The sequence below is a fragment of the Panthera onca genome, chromosome D1, assembly GCF_046562875.1.
Source record: "Panthera onca isolate mPanOnc1 chromosome D1, mPanOnc1 haplotype 2, whole genome shotgun sequence".
NCBI classification, from domain to species: Eukaryota; Metazoa; Chordata; class Mammalia; order Carnivora; family Felidae; genus Panthera; species Panthera onca.
The window spans coordinates 88,127,960-88,140,910 of record NC_138348.1 but is presented as its reverse complement, the minus strand read 5'-3'; the positions used below and the strand labels follow the sequence as shown (position 1 = coordinate 88,140,910).

Sequence of the window (12,951 nt, the reverse complement as noted above, 5' to 3'; positions counted from 1 at the left end):
TGCCTTCCATAGGTGTCAAACTGTCATGAAATATTTGATCTGGAAGTGATCTTAGATATCATATAGACCAGAGATTTCTAATGCGGTCCTCTAAGAGAAGACCTCTGGTCTAGGGTAATCCCTCCTCTTTTGACAGATGGGAAAATTAAGAGTCAGAGTATCAGATTAGTGATGGAAATAGAGGGTTGATGCTGAATTCTGCCTTCTACTCGAATGCTGTTTGTAATCTATTTCAGCATATCCCTAGATACACGAACCTGGCGGAAGTGACTGGACAGAACTGTAGCCTCCAAGAGGGGACAGATAAGCATTAAGTAAGATAACACACATGAGATTCTTGGTGTGGTGCTCAGCACAGAGTGAGTGCTCAATGCATGCCAGTGCCTTTGAGAAAGTCCACATGGCTGGTTTCTGTGCCCAGTGGTGAGAACAGTTGGACCATGGTTGGGGAAGAGGAAGCAAGACACACAGGTGGAGAAGGGCTTCCTCTCCCTGAGCCTGCCATCTTGATTGACATGGCACAGCCCTTACCGAACCCCATCCACCACAGTGAAAGTAAAATGTCTTTGGAAACCTTGTAACCCATCATTAAAACTGCTGGGTGTAGGAAAACAATTGCTTGCTCTAAATAAGTGACTTATGATTGCCCTTGGTCTGTCTGAGTTTTCCTTTAATTATAGGCCCTCTTGAAACACTCAAACACACAAGGGCTTTGTAAATTTGAATCTCCTTGCTCTCATATACATTCCTGCCATATGCACATGCTCCCTTGCATTTATAGAGCATAAACACCCATCTCTTACTCATTCACATAATGAATTTCAGCCCTGTGCATCTCAGTTGAGGAGAGGCCCAGGAGAAATATGGGTATCTGAGCAGGCTTCCTGCTCCAAGGTGCCAGGGGGCTCTTGGAAGACTGAGTCTTTTGTGGGGAGAAGGTAATGGGCAAAAAGTACTCTTAACTGATGGACCGGTCCTGGCATTCTCTTTCCTTTAGCAGTAGAGTTGTTCACTTGAGCAGCCATGTCCCTAAGAAAATTCCAAAATTCTTCTGCACCACCCCACTTCATGCTTCAAATCACTGCATCCTCCCCTGTCCTGTCCTCTCCTCTTGGAAACTCACTTGGAGCCTTTTGATTCTGACAAGATGTTCTAGATACTAGGAGAAACTACAAAGACCTTCTTTCCTCTACTTGCATTTTTTCCTTGTCAGAAGAAAGAAGGGGATTTTTTGGAGAGGTACAGAGCATCTTGGGGACCAGTGCCTGAAACAGGGCTCCCCAGACTATGTTGGAACTAGATGGGAACTCATGGCTTGATGGTCTTGTCCCCACTGACCCACACTCAGCCTTCCCTTCAAGTGTCCTACGTGGTACCTGGTCAAGGATCTAACGAGAGAAACTCGAAGGAAGTACTGGCAGATATTCCTATTGCCCACCAGTCCCTTAGCCCCTCTCTGGCAGGAAAACCACCCCTTTCTGCACATCCCCTCCAGGCATTGGTGCTGGCCCACTGGTTCTCTTCCCTTCCCCAAGCCCTAGGTGATAGCAGTTGCCCATTTGGTGGTGTAGATACTCCCCCGGGACCTGTTTCCAGCTCTTATTGTGATGTCCCTGAATGAGGTAGCATTTAATATTTCCATCATACTTTCACCTCCTTTGCTGTCTTTTCTGGGAGCTGTGGGCTGTCCTGGAGGGTTGGTGGTTCTGGAGGCTCAAGGGCATAGATTACAGTTAAATAATTAGGAAGTGACGGGCTTTGTTATTAAACAATTTATGATTGTAAGTTATATAGTGTAATTTTTAGTAACGGTGGTGTTTAACAGCCACCTGGCAAAATCCCTGAAAATTTAACCTCTGAACCAGCCCACCCAGCACACCACTGCCTCAGGGCAGACTGTAGGCCTACACGGGTTCGAGAAGGGTTCTCCGTGTTCCTGGGAATTCGTCCTTCTGACGATATGACATTTACAGGGACAATTCTTGGTTCTGGGTCTTTTAGGGGACTCTGTGATGAAGAAACAGGAGGGACGTTGCAACGGGAGGGGTGAGGCGGGCCTAGGATGGGGAGGGGAGGGGAGGGGTCAACGGTGAGTCTTCATTCCCAGCTCCTGACCCTAACTGCCCTGAGATAAAGGCCTTGACCCAGGGAGCAGACAGATGTCGATCGGGACGGAAGTAACTGGTGTATGGGGGCACTGGGGCATAACGCGAGGGCAAAATGCGAACCGAGACTGTAAGCGTTGGTTTCTCTAGCCAGCCCACGCCTCCTGCCTCAGCTCAACGCCACTCCCTCCCCGCCAAGTGGCTCTTCGCTCTGGAGGCGGGACCGAGTTCTCCGGTGGCCCCTGGAGGGAGGTTCGGGCTGCAAGCTTTGGGAGGCTGGGAGGGGAGAGAGGGAGGGGCGCTGACTGGGCAGTCCAAAGAGGAGGGGGCCTTTAATAGGCTCGCCCAGCTCCTGGCTCTCAGCGCAGCGAGTGGCTGCGGTTCGAAGTGGCCCGGCACCTCCCTCTAGTTCTCGGCTGCAAATCTCTGTCCTTGCACTTGACAGCGATTGTACTCAAGCTCCCAGGGCGCGCTTTGCTTGGAAAGGCACAGGTAGGAGGCGCGGGCTGTTCGGTGCACGCTCACTGCTCTGGGAGGAGTCTCTCTCCCTTTGCTCTGCTTTCTGGGAGCTGCGGACTGCCCCGGAGCGTTGGTGGTTCCCGTGTGCCTGCTGCAAGGAGACTCGCCGGCGGCCGGGGAGCCGCGCCGAGCCCTTCTGAGAGTGCGGCAGTGCGCTGCCCGGCGCCATGCTTCTGCTGGGCATCTTAACCCTGGCTCTCGCCGGGGGACCCGCTGGCGGGGCAGAACCAGAGCAGGAGGTGGTGGTTCCCATTCGACTGGACCCGGACATCAATGGCCGCCACTACTACCGGAGGGGTCCCGAGGACTCCGGGCACCAGGGACTCATTTTTCAGATCACAGCATTTCAGGAAGACTTTTACCTACACTTAACTCCAGATGCTCAGTTCCTGGCGCCCGCCTTCGCCACTGAGCATCTGGGCGTCCCCCTCGCGGGACTCACCGGGAGCTCTGCAGACTTGCGACGTTGCTTCTACTCTGGGGACGTGAACGCCGAACCAGACTCCTTCGCCGCTGTGAGCCTGTGCGGGGGTCTACGCGGAGCTTTTGGCTACGGAGGCGCCGAGTATGTCATTAGCCCACTCCCCAACGCCAGCGCGCAGGCAGTGCAGCGCAACAGCCAGGGCGCACACCTCCTCCAGCGCCGGGGCGCCCCTGGCGGGCCACCCGGAGATCCCACCTCTCGCTGCGGGGTGGCCTCAGGCTGGAACCCCGCCATCCTGCGGGCGCTGGACCCTTATAAGCCGCGAGGGACCGGCTTAGGAGAGAGTCGCAGCCGGCGCAGGTCCGGGCGCGCCAAGCGCTTCGTGTCTATCCCGCGGTTCGTGGAGACACTGGTGGTGGCAGACGAGTCAATGGTGAAGTTCCACGGCGCGGACTTGGAGCATTACTTGCTGACGCTGCTGGCCACAGCGGCGCGACTCTACCGCCATCCCAGCATCCTCAACCCCATCACCATCGTTGTGGTCAAGGTGCTACTTCTTGGAGACCGCGACGCCGGGCCCAAGGTCACGGGCAATGCGGCCTTGACGCTGCGCAACTTCTGCGCCTGGCAGAAGAAGCTGAATAAAGTGAGTGACAAACACCCAGAGTACTGGGACACAGCCATCCTCTTCACCAGGCAGGTGAGTTAGATGATCTGTCACCTCTTTGGACCCAGATAACCCCATTTTCTTAGGGTCACCGTCCTTAGCTCTCCAAATGCCCTTTGTGCCAAGCAAGTGACCCCGGGTTAAAATTTTGTTGATCTCTCCCGTCTCCCACTTTGGTTCTAACAGGGACAGTCCGCTCCTAGGCTCGGTGGAGCGTCGGCTCACGCGCATCTGGATGCACGTGGGCTGTCGGAGGAGCGCCTGCAACTTCAGAAGGTGTTGGCCTGGCGTGGCCAATCAGCGCCTCCTAGATCAGGCGCGGAGGGGCCGGAACCCAGGAAGTTGCCGCCCCGGAGCCGCAGTGTATCTCCAAGGCAGATAGGAGGCGCTCTGAGGATGGTGTTGGAGGGGTCGGGAAAGGTCCGCCCCTATTCAACCAGGGCGTCTAAATCCTTCCACACAGCTCTTCTGAGGCTTCTATTCTCTTCTTGTGAAACTGGAAGGTGATGCAAGCATTCCAGTTCGGAGCCTGGCTACATTTCTTCTGGGTAACATGTTCAGTTATCCTCTGTCCTGGGCCTGGAAAACCTGGATTGGGACGAAGGGAATCAATTGGGATATTTTGTGGGTTGAAATGAAAAAGACAGACTCAAGTACTGGGAGCATTCCGTCCTTCTTTGCTGCTTCTCCTGTACCCTTGTGTGCTGGGCCTGCCTTCTATTTGAGGGGATTCCAGTCCATTCAGAGCAGGCCATCTAGTTGAAGCACCTGTTTGGAGGTTGGAGTTTCAAGTGGAGTTGCACTTGGAGCCGAGTTGGGAAAAATCTCTCAATTTTCCCATTTCCTTCTTGGCCGAGGGTGACCCATTTGCCCTGATGTGTGTTATGGAGCAGAGCAGCAGAGGTTACTTATGACACCGATTCACTGAAACTTCTGATGACCACACTTGACTATAGGGCTCCAGTTTCTGCCCCTGGCAGTGTGCAGGTGGTGTGAGCTTAGTAAAGAGCATCTGGAGACCCCAGGTGCAGGACTGGAAAGGTACTGAGTGTTGGGAATGGAAAGATGGTCAGATCACAGAAGCACCTCTGCTCTTTGCTATGGCTTTATGCAAATTTACATTCACAGGTATTGTGGTGACTGGGTACGTTGAAGATTTTGGATTCTTGAAATTTCTCAGATTCATGGGACTGGGAGGAAGAGGGGCATCTAAGTGACCCACTTCCTCTGATTTTGGGGGTTGCAACTTGAATTGGTGCCATGCTCTTGTTTTGTTATTGTCATAACCACGTCATTCTGGGAATGGCACAGAATCCTTGGTTACCCATGGGGCTCTCACTCTCCACTGTTTCCAAAGGCCACTCAGAGCTGCACTGGCACACACCGGGCTGGAGCTAAAGTCTTCCACACTAACCCATTTGGCACCGCCTGTCCCCTCCTGGAATTGAACTTCCTCTTTTCCCAGCCTTCTCCTCCCACCACCTGGTTCCTCTAGGGAGGTCTTTGGCCTGAGTCTGTTTCCTTGCACTCATTCTTCCAATTGAGGTCTGTAGAGCTGCCACTGCCCAGCCCCTGCACACACTGTCTGAGTCATGGGGAAACTGCAGAGGAGGTGGCTTCGACCTCTGCACACAGACCAACTCGGCAGTCAGATTGCTGGGGGGGAAAAAGCAAAGGCCAAGAACAGGATATCTTAATGGGCAAAGCAGCTGTTGGCCCATCTGCTACCTGGGATGCCCCTGTGGAGGTCACTCAGTGCTTCTAACGTAACAGACCTCAGTCTCCACCGCTTTGTGGTTAGGTTGACTTTTGGAGCCAGCCCTAGAAAGAGGACTCCTGCTGGGAGTATGGGCCACATCATCAGAAGGATTCGCGTTTTAAAGAAGAAGCAATCAAGCAGCATGACAGCTTCTGTTTGTCAGTGGTGTCTAGACCCAGGGGCTATGCTAACCATGCATAATGGGTACAAGATGCATGGCCACTTGGGTCAGAAGCAGTGATGTGCAAGATGAGAATTTTGGAAGCTGTCTTTCTCTTAGGCTTCTAGAGGGCGAAGCCAGAAAGTGGGGAAGCTGTGTTGGCAGGACCGACATCCAGGTATGTGCTTAATGCTTTCGAGTAAACATCTCTGCCTCGCCTCCTTGCCAGCACAGACTTCAGGGCCTGCAGCATTCTCAGGGTCTTAGGAACTGCTCATTCCTGAATTCCCCTGGGGAAGGTACAGTATGTGGTGAGAACACGAGCCTGCAGCTGCTCTTTGTAGATGAAGGCAGATGTGGTCTCCGGGAACCTGGAGGAGTCTCCTGCTGCACTCCAATGCAAGAGAAACTTGTGTTTTACTTTGTAAGGTTTAGCAGTAATCCTTTAAGTCGGGTATGAACTTCCCTGATTATTGTAATGTTGGTGTAAGCAATGCTTTTTCAAACTAAAATGAGGAGATATATATATATATATATATATATATATATATATATATATATAGGATATGCAGTAGGATTGCATATCTATCTATCTATATCTATATCTATCTATCTATCTATCTATCTATCTATCTTTACAGTTGACCCTTGAACATGGGTTTGAACTGCATGGGTCTACTTACAGGTGGACTTTTTCCAATACAGTATAGGACTATAAATGGATTTTCTTTTATGATTTTCTTAATAACAATTTCTTTTCTCTAGCTTACTCTACTGTAAGAGTACAGCGTATAATACATATAGCATACAAAACATGTGTTAATTGACTGTTACTGGTATGTTTTGGTCAGCGCTAGGGTATTTGTAGTTAAGTGTTTAGGGAGCCAAAAGTTATGTGTGGATTTTCGACTGCAATGGGGGTCAGTGCCTCTAACCCTCATATTGTGCAAGGGTGAATTGTATATGGTTTGTTTGGATAACAAGTTTCTAGAAATGTGCTTATTTTGTTAATCACCTTTGGTCTATAATGGATCTTGAACTGTCAGACATCTTTAGAGTCACCTATTCCTTGGTTGCCCCAGAAAATTCTGAAAAATGGCTGGTGACTCTGATAGCACACAGGAAGGAAGCAGGGAAGGGTCAGTCTCCATCAGACTGTACTTCCTCCTATGAGGAAGAGGCGAGAACAGCACCTGTAGAGCTCCAGGTGCCAGGTACCTGAAGGGGGAACAGTGGGAGCATTGGGACTGATGGGCACTGGAGCACCCCCGTTGACCCACTGTCAGAGTTGCTGTGCATGAAAACAAGTCTGGGCCCAGGCTATGGGGAGACGCTGCTGTCCTCTTGGCGGGCAGAGGGAGGGGCGTGGGGTGTTGAAATCAAAACACTGGAAAGACATGACCCAGGGAGGAGACTTTGCTGTGCACAAAGGAGAAAAAAAGAATTTATCATACAACAAATATTTTGGCAATTTGAGGAGTTTTCTTAAAGATTCAGAGTCAGTTCACGGTCTTGGAGAAGGAGTGCACATCTGATTCTGCAAAGCAATCAGTCTCCAGACTCATAACAGCAGGGTGAGGTCAGCACGGGATTGGAACCAGGATCTGTGGAGAATTACAGCCAGTCTTTCTGGGTGGACATTCATTTCCGTGAGAAGACAAGTTTCAGTGGCTTCTTGTTGCCTTGGGCAGCAGGAATGAGGTATTTGGTGCTGGGGCTCAGTAGGACTGCATTTCTCTCGGTCTGCTCTCCCTTAACCTCCGATGCCTCTGCAATTTGGGTAACTTTGTGGCAGACTAGCTTTCGTGAATTTATTCTACATTTCAAAAGTGCTTATTGAGCAGCTGTTATTTCCAGGTACTGTCCTGGGCTGTGGGGGTACAGATATTAAGATATGGCCTCTAGCTCTCAGGAATTCACTGGATATCTGGGAGCCTGACAAGGAAATAGCTCATTACACAAGGGTGTGTTAAGTGCTATGGGGGAGGCATGAGCCCTCTGTTGGAAGTCCGGTGGGGGATTGTTCTTCTTGTGGCTAGAGCCAGGAAGGCCCTCTGAGGGAAGGGGACAAGGGACAGGTGGCAAGAAGGTATTGGGCTTGGGAGCTGGTGGTGATGGGAAAGGAAACTTGTTTCCTGCGTTGCAGGAGTCCCTCTTCTCCATTCCACCATCTGTTTTGCTATTTGTAACATTTTCTCCTTTGAACAGACTTTGTTTTTTAGGATTTGCCATTTGTGGTTTTTCTGCATGAGTATTCCTTCATTTACTTTATTTATTCTGTTGCACTTATTTTATTTTTATTATTATTTTTCAAATTTATTTATTTTGAGAGTAAGAGTGCACGAGTGGGGGAGGGGCAGAGAGAGAGAGAGACTCCCAAGCAGACTCCACACTGTCAACTCAGAGCCCCATGTGGGGCTCAAACTCATGAACCATGAGATAATGACCTGGGTGGAAGCTGTATGTTCAACCAACTGAGCTACCTGGGCGCCCCTATTCTGTTGCACTTAGTAGGACTGTATGCCGTTCCCTCCCCATCTCCTCCCCTCACCATTTTTTCTATGCTCTTGTTCCTCCTCTTTTGAGATTCTCCAGGGCAGGCTGCTTGCCATTGTTCTCTTCTCTTCTGTTTCCTTCATTCATGTCCTCACCTTTCTGCCTCTTAGTCCCCAGCTTGGTGCTTACCTTGTTTTGGCCTTGAGTAGTACTATGTTTTATGGGGGCACATGCATGTATTCTATACTGTGTAGAGAGGAACAGCACTCTGGAGGCTCAGTTGAGATAGAGGCTAGTTCTTTCTATAATAAATGACTTGCCATATGACAGTGAAATTTAGCGTTCAATTAAAAAAAGGTAATAAGGGGCGCCTGGGTGGCTCAGTCAGTTAAGCGTCCGACTTCGGCTCAGGTCATGATCTCGCGGTTCGTGAGTTCAAGCCCTGCGTCAGGCTCTGTGCTGATGGCTCAGAGCCTGGAGCCTGTTTCAGATTCTGTGTCTCCCTCTCTCTCTGACCCTCCCCCGTTCATGCTCCGTCTCTCTCTGTCTCAAAAATAAATAAACGTTAAAAAACATTAAAAAAAAAGTAATAAAATGATAACATGTATTTTACACATATCTCCTAATACAATAAAGAGAGTTATAGTTTTGTCAGAATCTTTTGGAAGTTGGACCTTGGAAGATATTAGCAAAGAGGGGTACCTGTAGCTTTGGTATTTAAGAGTTTGTAAATCTTTATCACTGAATGGAAACTGAACACTACTTCTGGGAGGGAGGAGGGAGGAGGGAGGAAGGGGAATAGGAGAGGAAGGAGTGGAATATGGTTGCTCCCAGACTTGGAAGGTGATTGTTCTTCTCCCTCCTTCTTTTACTTATACCAAATAAGGAAGCCTATATTAATAATGGAGGATGGGGGAGGAAGTTTGGAGGAAGGAGTGTGCACCAGAATCTTTTTTTTTAAATTTAAATTCCAGTTTGTTCACATAGAGTGTAATATTAATTTCATGTATATGAGTTAGTGATTCAGCACTTCATACAACCCCTGGTGCTCATCATGAGTGCACTCATTAATCACCATCACCTATTTAACCCATCCCCCCACACATCTCCCCTCTGGTAACCATCTATTTTTTCTCTATAGTTAAGAGTCTGTTTCTTGGTTTGTGTCTCTCTTTTTGATTGTTTGTTTTGTTTCTTAAATTCCACATATGAGTGAAATGATATGGTATTTGTCTTTTTCTGACTTATTTCACTTAGCATAATATTCTCTAGCTCCAACCATGTCATAAATGGCAAGATTTCATTCCTTTTGATGGCTGAGTAATATTCCATTGTATGTATATACCACATCCTCTTTATCCATTCATCAGTTGATGGGCACTTGGGCTGTTTCCATAATCTGGCTTTTGTAGATAATGCTGCTATAAACATCAGGAGGAATGTGCACCAGAATCTTCTTCTTTCTTTTTATTGAACGCTGGTTTAGACAGGAAGGCAAATGAGGTTTTCTCCCTCCTTTGGTCTTGCTCTCATCCTGTCTTTGAACTTCTTGGTAGATGTTTGTGCCACTCATGGTGCTTACCCACACTTTGCCTTGATGCCTGGTCTTGGCTGTGTGGCACAATGGAAAGAACATGGACTTGGAGTCAGGCAGAGTTGAGTTTCAGTCCTGCCACTTGACTTTTAGCAATGGTCATTGAACGAATCAGCCACCTGGACTCCACTTTCCTTATCCATAGAAGGATAATGATGATGACAATGGTACTGAACTTAAAGGCATTATCAAGGATAAGTTACTGGGTTTTCCAGAATAGGCACCTGTTGTTATCACTACCTTTGTGGTCTGTCAGTATGTTTGTTGTTGTTGAATAATTATCTACAGATCCTTTGCCAGAACTTACACTTGGGATGGCCCTGTTTTAAAGCATTCTGTCTCATTGTACTTGTAAGTACACTTAATACATGTCTGTTTTTGTGTGAAAATTATGGACTCAGTACATTCCCACTGACTTGTAAACTCCTTTAAGCAAGGAGTGCTGATTTGTAGGGGCACGTGAACCCCAATGTTTATAGCAGCACTATCAACAATAGCCAAATTATGGAAAGAGCCCAAATGTCCATCACCTGATGAATGGATAAAGAAGATGTGGTATATATACACAATGGAATACTACTCAGTGATGAAAAAGAATGAAATCTCACCATTTGCAATAGACATGGATGGAACTGGAGGGTATTATGCTAAGTGAAATAAGTCAGTCAGAAAAAGACAGATATTGGGGGTGCCTGGGTGGCTCAGTCGGTTAAGCAGCTGACTTCAGCTCAAGCCATGATCTTCAGTTTGTGAGTTCAAGCCCACATTGGGCTCTGTGCTGACAGCTCGGAGCCTGGGGCCTGCTTCAGATTCTGTATATCCCTCTCTGTGTCCTCCTCATTCTCTGTCTCTGTCTCTCTCTCTCAAAAATAAGTAAACATTAAAAAATTAAAAAAAGAAAAAGATATCTTATGTTTTCATTCATATGTGGAATTTGAGAAACTTAGCAGACCCCAGGGGAAGGGATGGAGAATTATTTTAAAAAATAATAAATGAATCTAAAAAATAAATAAATGAATCTAAAAAAAAAAAAGACTTTTTTGTGTCTTTGTAGCCCCTCCAGTGGGCCGTGCATGCTGCTGTTGTTCAGTATGTATTCATGGGAGGAAGGCACTGATACTAGTGAAAGGAGTGTGTGTAGCTCTGGGTGCTTAGGTAGCTCACCTGCCTTCCTGGGGATCATTAACTCAGCGTTTTCAGCTGTCAGGCTGCAGGGTTGGGAGGGGTCAGGTTCTTCTGGCATTTCGTGTTGGCTTTTTGCCATCAGCTTTTGCCCTGGAGAAAGGAGAGGCCCCAGCAGGGAGCCAGCAGACAGGGTGCACAGGAGGGACGGGGTCAGTGTGTCAGTGCAGGTGTGGGGCAAGGAGCCAGGAGCTTGCTCAACCAGGAAAGGGGTGCAGGCGCTGCTCTAATAGCACTCTTGACAGTCAATCCTGTCATACCCCTCTCCCCGGGCCTCTCCCAGGCCTCTCCCTCTTCAGTGGCCAACCTGTGCTTTGGGGGCTGAGGGTATGGGCTGGAAAGTCTTGCCATCTTGAGATTCCCCAGCCCCTTCATCTCTGGAAGCAGTACTGATGTGAGGGAAGCATTCAGCTCTCAGGCGGCACTTCTGGATTTCAGTCTTCACTCTGCCCCTCCCTTCCTGTCTGACCTTGGGCTCACTGATCCTGGGCTAGTAACTTACCTTCTCTGAGCCTCATATGTAAAATGGGGCCTGACAATGGCATCTCCCTCATAAAGCTGTTGTACAGATTCAAGAACTAATACAGGAAAGCTCTTAGAACAGTGTCTGGCACCTGGTAGCAGCTCAGTGTTAGCTATTAACATTGTATTCGATATGTATCCTCTCTTGAACTGATGATTTCCAGAGAAAGCTTGGTCTTCCTGCATGCTTTGGATTTCTCTTATTCTTGTCTTAGTTACCTTGGTCTCCCACTGTAACACCATTTTGTACATCTTGAGGAATTAATATTCTAGCGAAACCCACTCTGCTGATAGATGTTTCCAGAGTGGGTTCTCTTCTTCACCAGGCATCCCTAGTCCCATTGCCCAGACACCCAGAATTGCTATTTTTTTCCCCTACTTCTAGCAAAGCAAGGCCCTCCCATGCTTAGGGATTACAAACAGAAGTAGATTTGGGGTTGGATGAGGAAATACAGAGATGCACACCAGAGATTCAGATGGGAAACAAGTTAAAGGCACAATATTAATACAAGCGCAGGGTGGTTTTCAACAGTACTTATGCTATCCTAACTAGCGTGCTGTGGTTCAGACCAAAGACCCCTGCTGGCCTTGGTGTCAAAAGGGTTCAGTAGCTCATTCTTTACTTAATAGCTGTATGGCTTTGGGTGAGTTCATGGAGCTTCAGTTTCCTCATCTACAGAGTGAGAGGTTGACTCCCAAGTTGTGTGAGTACAATACTTGGAAGCTGCAGTGTGGCCATGAATATAAGCACTGGCCCACATGCTTATGAGTTCATAATGAGTAGGAAGTTGGCTGCATGAGAACACATATCTTCTGCTGCATTAAAAAAAAAGTTAATGTGCTTGATTTTTGTGGGTCCTCCACCCCATACTGCTGGAAAATATGAGCATCTCAGTATGTGGCTGGGGAAATGAGAGGAGGTGGGAAGGAGGGCCACGAGGAGTTGTGGTGAGGCGTGGAGGGAGTGGGCATGGTAAATGTGGATTGGGCCACTGCAAGGTGCTTGCTTTCAAGTCATGGCTCTCCAATCCTAAATTATTTTATGAAAAGGTGCAGTGAGAAAACAATAACCTGGGAAGACCAGGGTCTTGGCCAAGATGATTCTTGGGTCATCTGGAACAGCAGCTGTAGCTTCAAGGAGAAATGGCAAATTACCAGAAATAGTGAGGCAGGTAGGGGCTGGGTGGGAAGTGCCTCCACCATCCAGGCAGAAGGAACCAGAACAGTTTCTATTTCTGGAGACAAGGGCCTGAGCTGAAGAGGTTAAGGCAATTTGAGTGCATCTGAGTTCATTCCAGAAGGGTGGAGACATTCAGTGCCACAAATGAGGCACTACTGAGCCCTGCACACCCGCCTGTAGGCGTTCAAAGAACTAAGATCCAGCAATTCTTCATTTGAGTCCCTGGCTGGGGGAAGAGGGCCAGGCAGAGCCCCTGACCCCAAACAGCTGCATCTTCCCACAATGAAGACACTGGTTACTGCAAGCCTGCTGCTCTCAGCTACACCCTGACCCTCAGGAAATC

General features: G+C 48.4%; 1 protein-coding gene across 1 annotated transcript in view; it reads left to right on the top strand.

Moving 5' to 3' along the window:
* The first annotated feature begins 1,779 nt into the window (after window positions 1–1,779).
* Window positions 1,780–12,951, top strand: part of ADAMTS15 (ADAM metallopeptidase with thrombospondin type 1 motif 15) — a 28,013-nt gene continuing 16,841 nt past the window's right edge. The window contains exon 1 of the mRNA XM_060605248.3: window positions 1,780–3,748. Coding sequence (XP_060461231.1) covers window positions 2,792–3,748 — 957 coding nt within the window. The 5' untranslated portion in view covers window positions 1,780–2,791. The remainder of the gene's footprint in view (window positions 3,749–12,951) is intronic.